Source organism: Tamandua tetradactyla, chromosome 21 (genome assembly GCF_023851605.1).
Source record: "Tamandua tetradactyla isolate mTamTet1 chromosome 21, mTamTet1.pri, whole genome shotgun sequence".
In the NCBI taxonomy this organism is placed as follows: domain Eukaryota; kingdom Metazoa; phylum Chordata; class Mammalia; order Pilosa; family Myrmecophagidae; genus Tamandua; species Tamandua tetradactyla.
Window position 1 is genome coordinate 35,455,403 of NC_135347.1, and position 15,663 is coordinate 35,471,065.

Genomic DNA, 15,663 nt, shown 5'->3' on the forward strand with positions numbered 1-15,663 from the left:
AAGGCTCAGTGAAGACAGAAATAGAAGTATGAATAATGAAGACAGTGGCCTAGAGAGTCAAAGGTACAACAGCATAATGGATGACATGTAGAGATTAATAGATTGTTCTGTGAAAGGAGTGTATCCTTGATACCAGAGTATACTATGTGTCATTGCTTGGAGGACTACGGCAGAGGTAGTATACTGCTTGGCTGCCTCCCCATGGTAAATAGAGCTCATCTTATCCAGAGTGTATTCCAACATGAATTCCTCCAAGAATTGCCAGGCTGCTGGAGTTCTTGCTGTGAAGTAAAGGGGGTGAAACCTGGAATTACTGTGCAAGCAGATATCCTTTATGGTGATGGAGAGCATTGCTTTCTGAAAAGTTAGCTGTAGGAAGGTAAGGGGCCTGATTAACCTATCTGAAAGTATGTTCCAATATGTTCTGGCTACTGATCAGAAAATGATGAAGGAAAAATGAATTTGTACCTGGAATAGTTTAAATGATTCTACCAAAACTCTGTCAGATATTATGTGACTCGGAACCCCGATCAGGTAAATTACTTCCCTCAAGAACAGGGAATGGAGGAGCATTTTCATCCCTGACCGTACATTGACCATAATACACTGACCTAATACACTGACCGTAATTAGGATAGTGTTTCAGCCTTTCGTTGTGGGGAGCTTTGAGATGAAGCAATGACCTCCCCAAGATAATCAGAGAACAGAAACTGTCACAGGAGTTCCCTTAGAAACTTTCTATGCCTTTCCGATCAGATGCTCAGTGCCAGAGTATGTCCCATATACTTCAAAATATTGAAAGATGTGCCAAATATGAGCTACCCAAAAACTTTAACCAACACAAGTGATCTAAAGGGATTCCAGTGGCCTGTTCTGATATGAAATACGGAAGGTTGGGGTCAGGGCTCTCCAGCTGGCCGCCCTTTATAGCGGGCTCTTTGGTTACTGAATCATGGTGCTCCTCAGTCCTCTGTAGGCTGTGAAAGGCAAAGACACTGGTCTGAGCTGCAGTGATATAATGCCTGTCGGTTCTGTAAGGGGCTTCAGGAATGGAAAACTGAGTAGAGAATTTCATGGTAGTTTTCAACACTCCGCAGGACTAGTACTTAACAGAATTGTGCACTTCCCCACCTTGTGGTCTGCCTGGCTGAGTGAAGTTTGCAGCTGCTCCAGGTTGCAGTGACCTAGATGATCGGCTTGAATGCTAACTTAGCCAAGACAAACCAGCTCCCAGACATAATTGCTGACTTCAATGCCGGGCCACAAGACCAGGAGCTCTTTCTATGATAGAATCTTTGCTACAGTGGCACTGGAAACTTTTGTTTCCGCTTTGTATAGGCAATGTGGATTGACGTAGAACAAGATACAGGGAGAAGTGAAGCAAACTCTCAGCCCTGAAATACCTGAGCCCCGTATGGATTTCAGGGAACTTATGGTCCCTTTTTCAGGATACAGGTCAGCAACTTATTCAAGTAAAGTTTCCTCCTCACCCCACACTTCAGGGTAGATTCCAGTTTGGGGTTTAAACTGAAAATCTCACAAATATCAGAAATTTATGTAGGCTGTAGATGGGCCTGCTATGAGGCTATTTTGGCTGGTGTAATGCAGACCTGGGAAGGGAGGACATTTCCTAGAAAGTAGAATCCCTCAACTCTTGACATACTTTTCCAGGTTGGCCAAGTGATTAAGTCATTTGAGCCCTTCCAGGACTACCTGATTAGAAGAGTTTGTTCAAGACTAATATTCCACAGGATGTTAATAACATTGGGGTAAACAAAGTAAAAAAGCTTTCTTTTTCTGCTAGGAGTCTTTCCTGTGCTTGTGAGTTTGCTAAGCAGTAATATAGTTATGTGATTTTTCCCAAACTTTTAGGAAACATTTTTCTCTGGACATAGGTATTTATAGCACTCAATGTTTCTTGCAACATCTGTTTGTGAAACATTGAGTTTCCCCTATTTCTATCCTGTGTCCCCATCAAGGCAATTTTGGACAATATAAATTTAGTTGTGCCTGGTAATTCCCCAACATTCAGTTCATCTAAAAGTGGATTTTCTAAACAGCTGTAGCTTTCTCTTAAGTGATTTATTTCATTTTCAATGAGAATAAAATGAGCATGATACTTCTTGTATGAGATGACGCAGTCAGTTTTATGGAAGAAGTAGCATTATAGTAATTTAAAGGTTGAAATGTTTTTACTGTTAAAATATCCATGCATTTTACATGTCAATATTACTAAAATAAAGAATAAATACATGGACATAACATAGATATCAAGATACTTTTAGCTCAATTATGCAGAGAAAATGAAATTAATATAACAAGGTTAAGGTACAATTTTTTAAATAATCCAAGACAATCTAACAAAGTTTCCCATTTACCAAATTTCTCCTGTTTGTTTATCTCAGTTTTTTACCGTATACTCTTTCTTCCCGTAGCAAGCTAAAAATGAAACAGGGTGGTTATAATATGAAAAACATGTATTGCCAGTGAGTCATATAATTGGAAAATGGCCACTTGCCAATCGTCACATAAATTTTAGAGGAAAAGTATATTCTATAGGATGATGTTATAGGAATAGCAAGTGTTTATTAGAAGTATTAAAATAGTCAAAAAAGTGAGCTTTGGCAAAATACAGATTCCTTATCCAGAATTTTTTTTCTCTACTAAGAGGCATTTTGTGGGCTGTGTCTGCTTTTCTTCCTAAATCTCTGTCCCTTCCACTTAGATGTTTGTCTCCTTATGGTCTAGTAATGGGATTCATAGGAATGCTGACTTTTTGTACTATTTTTGCACTCTTCTAGCAATAGTTTCATTTCTGGAAGCTCTTTTCAGAAGCCAGTAGCTCAGGGAAACTCTCCAGACCGACTTGTGGAGGGAGTGGGCTAAAGTAGCCCTACCTATCCCCACTTCTAGGAGGAGAAGGTGTGGCCTGAAAAGTGGGGAAGAAGATAGGGAAAAAAAAACAAAACCAATGCCCTCAGCTACTAGGTTAGGCAGTATTTCCGGTATCAGCATTCCATAAATCACTTAAAGGGTAGAAGGGAAACTGTGATAGGTGATTCTGTTCTTTATTCAGTAGCAGCAGCAGTAAGCAAAAACCGAATATTCTGCAACAGCATGCAGAGCACACATAATTTAATAACTTCAATAAAATACATAAAATACCATGTTCTTTCATCTTGGAAAATACAAAAACAAGAAAGAATATAATATCTCTAAACCTGCATCCCTATTTCTTAGATTTGCTAGGGAATAAAATGAAACAATGCAAGTAAAGCTTTTAGAACAGAACCTGGCTTAAAATAAGTGCTCTATAAATGTTAACTAAATATAATTGTGTTATCAAAACATAACAGCTCTTAAAATTTTGATGCATTTCTATCCAAACTTTTTTCTATTCAATGTTAATTGTGCTTATTTTAATCATAAAAGTACCAGGCATAGAATTTTTATTTGTTTTTGGACATAGAAGTATCGAAAACCTTCTAATCAAAGTATAATACACAGAGAAGTGCAGAAACCATTAAATATATGCCTCAATATATTTTCATAGATTGAGCACACATTGGTAAGCAGAACCCAAGAAACCACCTCTTGCTATTTTCTAGGTGTACCTTTGCTAGCATAGCCACTATCCTGACTTCCAACAGCATAAATTAGTTTGTTTCAGTAGGATGTATAAATAAAATCATACTCTATTATGCTTATAATTTTGAACTTTGCTTTCTCTTATATATACATGAGGTACTAATAGTACTTACTGTGTCTCTAAGTGCTACCCATGTACAGGCATTCTACTCAGCACTTTACAAGCATTTTCTTATTTATCTTTATAGGAACTTATGAGGTAGATATTAGCTAGTACTCCCAAATTAGAGATGAGGGAACTGAGGCTTAGAAAGAATTAATTTGTTGAAGATTGCATTGCTAGTAAATCCTGGAGCCAAGATTTTGAATCTTGATCTAAAGTCCATCCCTATATTACTCCACTATACCACCTCTTCATATTCAGTATATTCTAAAGTAGTTTAGCTGCGTTGGCAGCACACTTAATGATTCAGCTACATGCTTGGGCCCAGGAACACAATTCTTGGTTTAAATCTAACTTTGCTCCTTACTAACTGTGAAACCATGGGCAAGTTACCTACCTATCCTTTTCTATTTCTCCATCTATGGAATCCGTATAATATTAGTAACAACCTCACAAGACTATTTTAAGAATTAAATGAGTTAATGTTTATAAAGCACTTAGAACAGGGCCTGCTATACAGCGCCATATTAAGTGTTTGGTAAATAAAATGCTATCACATGTTCTTCATAAGCACTTTTTTAAAAGGCTGCATTGTATACCATTGAGTGGATATAGCATAGTTTAGCTAATTGTTCTGCTATTGGTGATTGTTTTCTGTTGTTACAAATAACTTTTTAAAAAAGTATTAATGCACTCTTCTATTTTATTAAAATCAGGCAATGGTCTGACAATAAAAAGGCTCCTTATGGAATACTGCTATGTTAAATTTTATTTACAGGATGTTAGATCCTTAGAACTAAGGTTTTTCTTTTCAGACTCAGTGCTTCAAAAGATGGTTTTACACACATACTAAATTAAAAAAACAAAACTTTAAAACACAATGAGTTACTTTTATTTCAGTATGCATTCACATTTCAGCACTTTGTAGTCCTAACAGAAAAGCAGAAAAACAGCAATATGTGAGGTAGTCAGGTGTGCCAATTTTAGGGATCTGCCTTGCACAAGCTTTTTCTTAATCCCCGCCAACGATCGCGAGAGGCAGCAGCCCCAAAACCAAAGTACGACCAAACTCAAACTAAACCCAAATGGTTTGCAAGGATGACCAAATGAGAGGGCTTTGTTTGTTCAAAACTTATTCAATTTTTAAAAGCAAAAGCAATTACAGAAAAAGAAAAGAGTTCATCCGGAGGGACGGTGTGTGCTTAGGTGCTTTCATGTGGCCTTTCTCCAAATTTAGCCACCAAGGACTGAGAGTTAGCAGGTCTGGGTAACCCTGGTAACTGTTCTTTTCACCATATCAAAACCTGAGCTGAAAAAATGTAAAAACTGAATCAGCTGATGATGATAGCAGAGGGTGACTTGAGTTGAGGACCCAATTTTCATTTTCCAGGCTGGTGGAGAGTAAAGAAATGCGGTTCCAAAACCAAACGAGGGAGGTTAGAGTCTTTCTAAACTTACATGATGGCTTCTGCCCAAAGCCAAGGAAGTGTCTCAGAAAGTTCTGGGTAATGACAATTAGATGGGACTTCAGGAGGAGGAAGGAAAAAGCAGCACCTCTTGATAAAGGTGGGGGGAGAGAAGATACAGGGAAAGCTCTGAAAGAATTCCTCACCATAGGCCAATTTCAGAGGGGAGCAGAGAGGTTTACAATCTTTTTTCAACCGAGGGTGGTAGTGGAGGTGAGTGGGGAAAAGACAATGGCTTGGAAGAGGGGCATAATTTAAGACTTAAAAAAAAGAAAGTGGGGTTTCTTTTTGGGTGCAGATGAAGCTCCCCCACACACTCAGCAGTAGCCCCACAGGCTGCATCCTAAACCTTTACATCTACTCTTATAAGCCACCTCCAGAGGGCTGTTGCATGCCCTCCCCAGCGGAAGAGGAGGTGGAAGAAGGCAGAGACCCTGGGCCCTGTAATCAACAGCAAGGAGATTGTATGTCTTTTAGCAGTTGTGTTAGATCTGCCCCACCAATTGTGATATGAATCAGTTCAAATATACTTTCTTGATCCCAGAAGTTCAAGTACATGGAAGTGGTTACATTTAACAGGATGCTTTGTCAGAGTACAACTTATATGTTTCAAAAGGACAAAAAATTAGCATTATTTATAGTATCTAAAGATAAATTGCTTTTGAATGGGAATACCTTCCAGTACTCTTGAGGTCTACAAAACGTATCTAGAAAATTTACTACTATGGAAAATGACTGCTTAAATTGAATGGGAGTGGGTGTCTGTGGTTTTTCCTTCTAATTAATTGCTGTAGCACTGTTTTTCAGGTGGCTGAGGGAGTTTCATATTTTCTTTAGACATCATTAGGCACCAAAGCTCTTGCAGGACAACTTTGAGGCTATATGAATTCTGCCATTTTGCACCTGGGTATACTACTCCATTAGAATTATTAACTCCTTTCATATTAATTTTTATTACAAATCTTACAAAGGAGGATACTTCTGGATCTTTTGGATATTTAGGTCCACACTCTATTTTAAAGATGTATATTCAATTTTCATAAAATGTCCAAGCCGTGGTGGCTGCCATCTAGTAACTTTTTTTTTTATGATCATTCTGTTCTACATATATAATGAGTAATTCAAAATATCATCACATAGTTGCATACACATCATCATGATCATTTCTTAGAACATTTGCATCAAATCAGAAAAAGAAATAAAAAGACAACAGAAAAATTCATACATACCATACCCCTTACCCCTCCATTTCCTTGATCACTAGCATTTCAATCTATTGAATATATTTTAACATTTGTTCCCCCTATTATTTTTATTCCATATGTTTTACTCGTCTGTTGATAAGGTAGATAAAAGGAGTATCAGACCCAAGGTTTTCACAATCACACAATCACATTGTGAAAGCTGTATCATTATACAATCATCTTCAAGAAACATGGCTACTGGAACAAAGCTCTACATCTTCAGCCTCTCCATTACATCTTGACTAACAAGGTGATATCTGTTTAAGGCATAAGAATAACCTCCAGGATAACTTCTCAACTCTGTTTGGAATCTCTCAGCCATTGAAACTTTATTTTGTCTCATTTCACTCTCCTCCCTTTTGGTTGAGAAGGTTTTCTCAATTCCTTGATGCTGAGTCCCAGCTCATTCTAGGATTTCTGTCCCATGTTGCCAGGAAGGTCCACACCCCTGGGAATCATGTCCCATGTAGACAGGGGGAGGGCGATGAGTTTGCTTGTTGTGTTGGCTGGAGAAAGAGGCCATGTCTGAGCGACAAAAGAGATTCTCTTGGAGGTGATTCTTAGGCCTAATTTTAAGTAGGCTTGACCTATCCTTTGTGAGGTTAAGTTTCAAATGAACAAATCCCAAGATTGGGGGCTCAGCTTATCGCTTTGGTTGTCCCCACTGTTTGTGAGAATATCAAGAATTCTCCACTTGGGAAAGTTGAATTTTCCCCCTTTCTCACCATTCTCCCAAGGGGACTTTGCAAATACTTTTTTATACACTGTTCAAATCACTCTGGGATTTATTAGGGCATCACTCTGGACAAACCTACAAAATCTTATGCCCTACTCAAGGTTCCATGTGGTGTTCAATTAAGCTGTCCACATAAGTTTTATGAGGAACTGCACTAGTCAAAATATAAATTTTGTACCAAGTAAACATTTTTTGCTTTAGTCTCACACATAAGTTAAAATTTTAAAATATTAGCTACCATCTATTTTCAACACCCTGCAGTAATGACATTCCTTTGTTCTTCCTCCTGCAAGAACATTTTTAAATTTGTACATTTAGTCACTATCATTATACACTTTAGGCATTCCTAGATAATACCATCTCAGTCTTTATCGTCTATCTTTCTTTCTGATTTCATTTGTGCCCGCAGCCCTCCTCCTTCTATCATTCTCACATTCAGCTTCATTCAGTGTTCTAACATAATTGTATTACAGTTAGGCAGTATTGTGCTATCCATTTATGAGTTTTAACAATCAGTCCTTGTTGCACAATCTATATTCCTTCAGCTCCAATTACCCAATATCTTACCCTATTTCTCTCTCCTGATGGTCTCCGTTACCAATGAAATTCCCCAAGTATATTCACTAATGTCGGTTTATATCAGTGAGACCATAGAGTATTTGTCCTTTTGTTTCTGGCTAATCTCACTCAGCATAATGTCCTTAAGGTCCCTCCATGTTTGTTGTTATATACTTCATAACTTTATTCTGTCTTACAGTTGCATAATATTCCATCGTATGTATATACTACAGCTTGTTTAGCCACTCGTCTGTTGATGGACATTTTGGCTGTTTCATCTTTTCGCAATTGTAAATAATGCTGCTATAAACACTGGTGTGAAAATGTCCATTTGTGTCCTTGCCTTCATGTCCTCTGAGTAGATACCTAGCAATGGTATTGCCAGGTTATATGGCAATTCTATACTTAGATTCTTGAGGAAACACCAAATTGCCTTCCACAGTGGTTGTATCATTTGACATTCCCACCAACAGTGGATAAGTGTGCCTCTTTCTCCACATTGTCTCCAGCAATTATTGTTTTCTGTTTTATTGATAATGGCCATTCTGGTAGGTGTGAGATGATATCTCATTGTGGTTTTGATTTGCATTTCCCTAATAGCCAGGGAAGTTGAGCATCTTTTCATGTGCCGTTTGCCCATTTGTATTTCCTCTTTGGAGAAGTGTCTTCAAGTCTTTTGCCCATTTTGTAATTGGGTTGTCTATCTTTTGTTGTTGAATTGATCAATCTCTTTACATATTCTGGATACTAGACCTTTATCTGATATATTGTTTCCAAATATTGTCTCCATTGTGTAGGCTGTCTTTTTCCTTTCTTGATGAAGTTCTTTGATGAACAAAAGTGTTTAATTTTGAGGAGTTCCCATTTATTTATTTATTTCTTCAATGCTCGTGTTTTGGGTGTAAAGTCTAGGAAATCCCCTCCTATTATAAGATTTATACGACATTTCCCTACATTTTCTTCTAGCAGTTTTATGGTCTTAGATCTAATGTTTAGGTCTTTGATCCATTTTGAGTTAATTTTTGTATAGGGTGTGAGATATGGATCGTCTTTCATTCTTTTGAATGTGGATATTCAGTTCTCTAGGCACCATTTATTGAAGAGACTGTTCTGTCCCAGGTGAGTTGGCTTGACTGCCTTATCAAAGATCAAATGTCCATAGATGAGAGGGTCTATATCTGAGCACTCTATTCGATTCCATTGGTCGATATATCTATCTTTATGCCAATACCATGCTGTTTTGACCACTGTGGCTTCATAATATGCCTTAAAGTCAGGCAGCGTGAGACCTCCAGCTTCATTTTTTTTTCCTCAAGATACTTTTAGCAATTCAGGGCACCCTGCCCTTCCAGATAAATTTGCTTATTGGTTTTTCTATTTCTGAAAAGTGAGTTTTTGGGATTTTGATTGGTATTGCATTGAATCTATTAATCAATTTAGGTAGAATTGACATCTTAACTATATTTAGTCTTCCAATCAATGAACACGGTATGCCCTTCCATTTATTTAGGTCTTCTGTGATTTTTTTTTTTAACGATTTCTTGTAGTTTTCTTTGTATAGGTCTTTTGTCTCTTTAGTTAAATTTATTCCTAAATATTTTATTCTTTTGGTTGCAATTGTAAATGGAATTCTTTTCTTGATTTTCCCCTCATATTGTTCATTACTAATGTATAGAAACACTACAGATTTTTGAATGTTGTTCTTGTAACCTGCTACTATGCTGTACTCATTTATTACCTCTGGTAGTTTTGCTGTGATTTTTCAGGGTTTTTGACATACAGTATCATATTATCTGCAAACAGTGAGAGTTTTACATCTTCCTTTCCAGTCTTGATGCCTTGTATTTCTTTTTCTTGTCTAATTGCTCTGACTAGAACTTCCAACACAATGTTGAATAACAATGGTGATAGTGGACATCCTTGTCTTGTTCCTGATCTTAGGGGGAATGTTTTCAGTTTTTCCTTATTAAGCATGATGTTAGCTGTGGGTTTTTTATATATTACCTTTAATATTTTGAGGAAGTTCCCTTATACTCCTATCCTTTGAAGTGTTTTCAACAGGAAAGGATGCTGAATTTTTTCAAATGCCTTTTCTGCATCAATTGAGATGATCATGTGGTTTTTCTGCTTTGATTTTGTTGCTATGGTGTATTACATTAATTGATTTTCTTATGTTGAACCATCCTTGCATACCTGGGATGAATCCTCCTTGGTCATGGTGTATAATTCTTTTAATGTGTTGCTGGATTCTATTTGCTAGAATTTTGTTGAGGATTTTTGCATCTACATTCATTAGAGAGATTGGTCTATAGTTTTCTTATTTTGCAGAATTTTTGGCTTTGGTATGAGGGTGATGTTGGCTTCATAGAATGAGTTACATAGCTTTCCCTCATCTTCAATTTTTTTGAAGAGTTTGAGCAGGAATGGTACTAATTCTTTCTGGAATGTTTGGTACAATTCACATGTGAAGCCATCTGGTCCTGGACTTTTCTTTTTGGGGAGCTTCTTAATGACTGATTCAATTTTTTTACTTCTGATTGGTTTGTTGAGGTCATCTATTTCTTCCCGAGTCAATGTTGGTTGTTCATGCCTTTCTAGAAAGTTGTCCATTGCAAGTACATTGTCGAGTTTATTAGCATAAAATTGTTCATAGTATCCTCTCATTACTTCCTTTATTTCTGTGGGGTCAGTGATTATGTCTCCTCTTCCATTTCTGATTTTATTTATTTGCAACCTCTGTCTTCTTCTTTTTGTCAACCTTGCTAAGGATCCATTAATCTTATTGATTTTCTCATAGAACCAACTTCTGGTTTTGTTGATTTTCTCAATTGTTTTTCATGTTCTCAATTTTATTTATTTCTGCTCTAATCTTCATTATTTCTTTCATTTTGCTTGCTCTGGGGTTAATTTGCTGTTCTTTCTCTAGTTCTTCCAATTGGATAGTTAATTCCTTGATTTTTGCCCTTTCTTCTTTTTTGACATAGGCATTTAGGGCAATAAATTTCCCTCTTAGCACTGCCTTTGCTACATCCCAATAATTTTAATATGTTGTGTTTTCATTTTCATTTGCCTCGAGATATTTACTGATTTCTCTTGTAATTTCTTCCTTGACCCACTGGTTGTTTAAGAGTGCATTGTTGAGCCTCCATATATTTGTGAATTTTCTGGCACTCTGCCTATTATTGCTTTCCAACTTCATTCCTTTATGATCTGAGAAAGTGGTGTGTATGATTTCAATCTTTTTAAATTTATTGAGACTTGGTTTGTGAACCCAGCATATGGTCTGTCCTTGAGAATGATCCACGAGCACTTGAGAAAAAGGTGCATCCTGCTGTTGAGGGGTGTAATGTTCTATATATGTCTGTTAAGTCTAGCTCATTTTTTGTATTATTCAAATTCTCTGTTTCTTTATTGATCCTCTATCTAGACGTTCTGTCCATTGATGAGAGTGGGGAATTGAAGTCTCCAACTATTATGGTAGATGTGTCTATTTCTCTTTTCAGTATTTGCCTAATGTATTTTGGAGCATTCTGGCTCAGTGCATAAATATTATTATTGTTATGTCTTCTTGTTGAATTGTTCCTTTTATTAATACATAGTGTCCTTTGTCTCTTTTAACTGTTTTGCATTTGAAGTCTAATTTGTTGGATATTAGTATAGCTACTCCTGCTCTTTTCTGATTGTTATTTGCATGAATTATCTTTTCCCAGCCTTTCACTTTCAACCTATGTTTATCCTTGGGCCTAAGATGTGTTTCCTGTAGACAGCATATAGATGGGTCCTTTAATCCATTGGTTTTTTAATCCATTCTGCCAGTCTATGTCTTTTGATTGGGGAGTTTAGTCCATTAACATTTAGTGTTATTACTGTCTGGGTAGTACTTTCCTCTACCATTTTGCCTTCTGGATTTTATATGCCATATCTAATTTTTCTTCTTTTTACCTTAACTGATAGTCTTCGTTTCTGCACTTTTCTCCACACCTCTCTCAACTGTCTTTTCGTATCTGCCTCTAGTGCTCCCTTTAGTATTTCTTGCAGAGCCGACTCTTGGTCACATATTCTCTCAGTAATTTTTTGTCTGAAAATGTTTTAATTTCTCCCTCATTTTTGAAGGACAATTTTGCTGGACTAATCAAGAATTCTTGGTTGGCAGTTTTTCTCTTTTAGTAATTTAAATATATCATCCCACTGTCTTCTCGCCTCCGTGGTTTCTGTTGAGAAATCTATGCATAGTCTTATTGGGCTTCCCTTGTATGTGATGGATTGATTTTCTCTTGCTGCTTTCAAGATTCTCTCTTTCTCTTTGACATCTGACATTCTGATTAGTAATTGTCTTGGAGTACATCTATTTGGATCTATTCTGTTTGGGGTACGTTGCACTTCTGTAATTTTAAGTTGGGAAATTTTCAGTGATAATTTCCTCCATTAGTTTTTCTCCTCCTTTTCCCTTCTTTTCTCCTTCTGGGACACCCACAACAGTATATTCATGCGCTGCATGTTGTCATTCAATTCCCCAAATCCCTGCTAATATTTTTCCATTCTTTTCCCTATATTTTCTTTTGCTTGTCAGATTTCAGATGTTCCACCCTCCAGTTCACTTATCCTATCTTCTGCCTCTTGAAATCTGACATTGTAGGTTTCCATTGTTTTTTCATCTCTTCTACTGTGCCTTTCATTCCCATAAGTTCTGTTTTTTCAGACTTTTGATTTCTTTTTGTTCATTCCTTGCCTTCTTTATATCCTCCCTCAATTCATTGATTTGTTTTTATGAGGTTTTCCATGTCTGTTCGAACATTCTGAATTTATTGTTTCAACTCCTGTATCTCATTTGAATTGTTAGTTTGTTCCTTTGACTGGGCCATATCTTCAATTTTCCTAGTGTGATTAGTTATTTTTTGCTGGCTTCTAGGCATTTAATTACCTTAATTAGTTTGTTCTGGAGATTGTTTTCACTTTTTTTTACCTAGGATTTTCTTGCTAGATGTCTTTGTTGTCTATCTGTTCTTTGACATTCAGTTCAGCTTATTCTGGACCTCTAGCTTAGGTTTTGTTTAACAGAGAAGAATTTTTCAGTCCTTGTTTTCTTGTTTCTTGCCCTGCCTGTATGGTGCCTCTCCTCCACCACACTTAGGAGGGTCTACTCAGGTATTATAGACCCCAGCCAGATTTTCCAAGACCAAATTGGCCTCCTGTCAGGAGGAAGAGTCATCTGCATCAATTTTTCCTGAGGGTGAGACTCAGCAGATTGAAAGACTTTTCTATGAAGTCTCTGGACTCTGTGTTTTTCCCATCCTGCCCAGTATGTGGCACTTTTCTGCCTGCAGGTCCCACCAGCATAAGGTGCTGCAGTACCTTTAACTTCAGCAGACTCTCCCTGCTGGGAGTGTGGTTGATATAGAGGAGAGATTGTAGGCTGGCTTTAATTGCTTCAGTTTTCCAGTCCCTGCGGTCTGAATTCCTTGAGGTAGGCAATCCACCTGAGCTGGGCCCCACCCCTCTTCTGGGGGAGCACAGTCTCCAGACAAGCTCTCAAACAAGCTTGTTTCTGCCTATGCTTATATGGGCAGTTGCTGCCTGAAAAGCCCAACAGTTGTATCCAAAGGCAGTCAAGCTGTAGAAACACAGCCACAAAAAAGAAAGAGAAAAATCCTTCTCAGAGCAGGACCCCCATTCCTCAGGTTTGTCAATCAACAGCATAAGTTGGTATGTTGCTTTGTGTACCTTCAGATCATATGTGCCCCTTCCTTTCCTTCAGGGTCCAGACCCTTTCAAGTATTATGTGCTATCCGATCCAAGAAACCTGTTTTTGTTTTCCTTTTTTCTTTTTCCATTGCCCTGCGCCCTTGGTGCTGGGGCAAAAATCAGCAACCTCTACTTTGACTTGAGATTTAGCTGAACTGGGGGCCTATTTTTAGTAGTCAGAATTTGTGAATTAATTCCACAATTGAAGCTTTGTTGTGCTCAGTCCCTACTGCTGGTAAAGTCCCTTTTCCTTTCCCCTCTGGGAATTAGCCTGTGGGGGAGGGGTACCGGTCGCTGTGGCTTGGGGAACTCACGGTTCTGGGGGGGCTTGCAACCGGTCCAGCTGGTCCAGACTGGGGTATGCTGTGTGTCCAGTCACTGATGTGGCCCCAGCAGTTGTTCTGTACTGTTCTTGGCTATTCAGTAGCTGTTCTGGAGGATGAATTAAATCCCACACCTCGCTAAGCCGCCATCTTGGCACTCTCCCATCTAATAACATTTTAATGAAGATGTTATCCACTTTTCTTTTTGGGTTTGTGTATACTTTTACTGTGCATATGCATAATTTTATTAGTTACATTCTGTACTTTTTGGGTGTTCACTGAAGCCATTCAACATCTGGGCTCTTAACCTCAGAAGAGCATGGCTAACTGCCATTTGACTGCTGAATGGAACAGGAGTGTTTTTTCCTAATGTCCTCATTTCATATCTGGCTCAAGCCTTTAGAGGTGGCCTACAAGACAGAATAGCTCTCTTAAACTGAGTATGTTATACTGATATGTTTAATGCAGGGATGCTCTCTATTACCAGATACTTCATAACATCTGAGAGGCAAATTCCTTATTGGTGCAAACCTTCTCTATATTTCCAAAGGGTATGCTAGACATGAGCACAGAACTCTTTCTGAAACTTAATGATCATCTAAGATTAATGTTGGCCTCCAGCAGTCTCATGATTAATATTTACAAGTAGATCATTAATCTCCAGGAAATGCTTAGTATTTTCATTGCTGTTTACTTAACTGAAGTTGTGAATAATTTAGTAAAGAATAATTACAGGAATTTGAAAAAGAAGCCTTTTTCCTAGTATGCAGAGCAGCACCCCCAAATGAGCACAGTTGGTAAATATAAAAAAATATAAAAAAGTAAAGTAACATCTTGGAAATATAGATTTGTTATAGATTTGTCATAGATTTTGACTAGCAAGAGGAAACATGTTTGGGTAAAAGGAGAAAAATAAAATGTTTTTTCAGAACTTGAAAAAACCAGTTCTGAATTCAAAGACTTTCTTTAGAAATATTTAAATTCTCATTTTATAATAAGCTTTACATGGAAATTTTTAATTTTAATAAAATAAACCTCTCTTCTATTTTTTGCAGGTGAGAAAGGGTTCTTTGTTTGAAATCATTACCTTTCCAGCAAAGACTGCTTTAACTAGCATAATATATGCTTCATATGCAGCATTAATTTATTTGGTAAGTTAAAAATTTTTTTAGAATCTAGAAATGATATACTTCTTACAGATAATGTTAAGATACATTGTACAGTCCGCTCACAAACTGAGGCACTATTTGCCTGTTAAAATAATTTTATATTAAAAATGTACTCTTCTGAGGAGCCTAGGTCAATTCACCCAAAACCAATATGCTTAAGTAACTAAAATTGTTTTATTTTAATAATGTTTACTAGCATTTTAATATCTTCGTTTCAAAACATTTTAGTCTTGCTTTCATTTTATTACAGTTCTATTGCAGTCATCATGTCATGGCTAAATTTCAGTATCCCGTTATTTTGAGGCTATGGCTTTGGGGAAAACAAAAATTAGTACATTTTGAATTACAAGTGCTATATATTACAAAATGATAAGGGATTATTTTCTTTTAGTCCATTGCCATTTATACTTTAATTTTTTTAAGTACAACATATGTAGAGAAAAGTGCACAGCTTGTTGAATTGTAGTACAAAGTCTGTTCATCTACGTATCACCCAGGTCAAAAAATATAACAAATATAATTATAAAAATGTGCTATCATCAATTGTAACAAATGTTCCACACCAATACAAGGTATTAGTAATAGGGTGGTATATGGGAATCCTTCTTTTATGCATGATTGTTCTATAAATCCACAACTTTTCTAATAAAAAATGTATTAAAAAGAAAAAAAAC

General features: G+C 37.0%; 1 protein-coding gene across 4 annotated transcripts in view; it reads left to right on the top strand.

Annotated features, from left to right (window-relative positions):
- The window catches only part of SPATA9 (spermatogenesis associated 9), a 39,497-nt gene that overhangs the window by 15,511 nt on the left and 8,323 nt on the right, over positions 1–15,663 (top strand). For 3 of the 4 annotated variants that reach the window (XM_077138703.1, XM_077138705.1, XM_077138706.1), the window contains one exon: positions 14,876–14,971. The exons of the other annotated variant lie outside the window; for it this stretch is intronic. In XM_077138703.1, coding sequence (XP_076994818.1) covers positions 14,876–14,971 — 96 coding nt within the window. The remainder of the gene's footprint in view (positions 1–14,875; positions 14,972–15,663) is intronic. 4 annotated transcript variants of the gene reach the window in all.